The sequence below is a fragment of the Euprymna scolopes genome, chromosome 12 (genome assembly GCF_053919585.1).
Source record: "Euprymna scolopes isolate OS-2025 chromosome 12, ASM5391958v1, whole genome shotgun sequence".
Classification (NCBI taxonomy): Eukaryota; Metazoa; Mollusca; class Cephalopoda; order Sepiida; family Sepiolidae; genus Euprymna; species Euprymna scolopes.
In genome coordinates, this window is record NC_136493.1 from 68,788,486 (window position 1) to 68,790,809 (window position 2,324).

At 34.1% G+C, this 2,324-nt stretch overlaps 1 protein-coding gene across 1 annotated transcript; it reads right to left on the reverse strand.

The window, feature by feature from the left end:
* Positions 1–515: 515 nt before the first annotated feature.
* LOC145291060 (uncharacterized) lies at positions 516–851 on the reverse strand. Its single transcript, XM_080136571.1, has one exon. It carries the CDS (start codon positions 849–851, stop codon positions 516–518), a length of 336 nt encoding a protein of 111 aa, XP_079992697.1.
* Positions 852–2,324: the final 1,473 nt, after the last annotated feature.

A 2,324-nucleotide genomic window follows, 5' to 3' on the forward strand; every position in this document is an offset into this window, starting at 1 on the left:
GTAGGCAAAAGAAAAGTGGGAGTATTCGTCAACCACAGTTAGTATGTACTTGTTACATGTGTTGGAGGGTAGGGGTCTTTGAAGTTCATACTTAATCTCTCAAATGGTTGGCTTGTTTTTATGAGCGTTTGCGGAAACGTCTTCACAAATCTTGGTTTTATCTCAGAGCAAACTTGACAAGATTTAGTTATAGCTTTTATGTCTTCTACCGAATAAGGCATGTTCTTACTCCTGACAAAATGCAGCATTCGAGTTACTCATGCGTGGCATAATTTTTTGTGTAGATCAAACAATTTGTCGGTAGTGGTTACTACAGAGCAGAATCGAGATAGCGCATCCGCTGCAGCATTATGCTTTCCAGGCCTATACACGATGTTGTAGCAGAAGCAGGTGAGTTCTAATTTCCACCTTGTAATCTTTTCGTTTTTTATTTTGCTTTTACTTTTAGGGTTGAACATGAAAGAGACAGATTTTTAATCAGTGATTAACTTCAAATGTTTTCCTAGTAACAAGTGTCACCATTTTCTAATAGCTTCTACGATTGCATAAGCTTCCTTTTCCATGGCAGAATGTTTTTGTTCGGCTGAGGTTAGAGTTCTAGAAAAGAAAGCCACAGGCCGACTGTTTTGAGTTTGGGAGGCGGCAATCACATGTTCGGAAGCATCCATTTCAATTTCAAGCCGTGAATCAGATTCTATACTGGCTAGAGATGATTTAGCGATCTCCTTCTTTAGGAGAAGGAAGGCGTCAGCCTGTTTTTCAGTGAGTGGGAAACTACTGACTCTAATTAAGGGATATAACTTTTCAGAAAAATTTGATATCCACTTAGAATAGTGCACGAACATCCCCATTGCTCGTCGGAGTGCAGAGAGGTTTTTCGGTATCGGTAGGTCAGTCAACCCTTTGAGCCTGTCAGGGTCAGGTTTTACCGACCCCTTGCTTACCCAAGTAAGTCCACAGAGTTAAGAGAATAAAGGCATTTATATTTATTCAGGGTTAAACCATATTTAGCCACATTTTCTATAAAGCCTTTCAGGTTTCTATCATGTTCTGCTTTATTATGTCCACAAATAGTCTATATAAGCATAAGTGCATCGTAGTTCTTCTTGCTTTATGATATCGTCTATCACCCGCTGGAAGCTCACTACTCCATTGGTCACCCCAAAAGGGATTCTGCAGAATTGGTACAGAGACCCAGCCGCTTCAAAGGCTGTGTATTTACGCTCGTCTGGTTTGATGGCAACCTGATGATAGGCGCTGATCAAATCGAGCGTGCTCAATATTTGATAGCCGGCTATTTTGTTCACTATATCTTCTATCCGCGGGAGGGGGTAAGCATCCAGTAGCGTGAAATGGTTTATCATCTGAGAGTAATCCACGACGAGCCTTTTCTTGTGGCTTGGGGGTAATATCATCAGTGTCTGGGCCCTCCATGGTGATTGAGAAGGTTCTATAATTCTTTCAGCTTTTGAGGAGGTAAGGTTTTATTTTCTGTTACTTTAGACGCTCTCATCCGAAAGGAAATTCTGAGGCCACCAATCAGATTATTTATACATACATTTGAAAATTATCTTTTTCTTTAGGAAAGCCGGATTTTACTCACAGTAATGTTATATTCATATATTCTTCCCCACTGACGCAATAAAAAAAAAAAAGAAAAAATTAGCAAAGGCTTGCTAGCAAATGTTCCTCTAATTTAAGCCAGTCGAAAATAAGGGGCAGACATGTGACACCGGGTGGTGGACATCTCATAAATAGACTCTCATTTCGAATGGCGATGATTAATAAAATAAAAAGAAACCTGTTACTAAGAGAAAAGGTCATTGTGAAGGGAGGAAATTAAAAAAAAAATTAAGCGCAGCAGTGCAGCACCGCCACGCTTAATTTTTTTTTTCATTATAATAATAATAATGATAAAAAAATAATAATAATAACTGAAACAAATAAATAAATCAATAATAATGATAATACCACTAGTACTACTACTAATAATAATAAAGATACTACTACTAATAATAATAATAATAAAATAATAATAATAAATGAATAATAATTATAAAAATAATAATAATAAAAATATAATCAATAAGTATTATAATAATAATAATAATAATAATAATAATAATAGTAATAATAAGATTAAGAAAAATAAGATATAGAATAATTAAATGCATAAATCAATAATAATAATAATAATAATAATAATAATAATAATAATAAATACTACTGCTAATAATAATTCAATACTACCACTAATAATAATATATATAATAATAATAATGGTAAAAATAATAATAATAATAATAATAATAAAAATAATAATA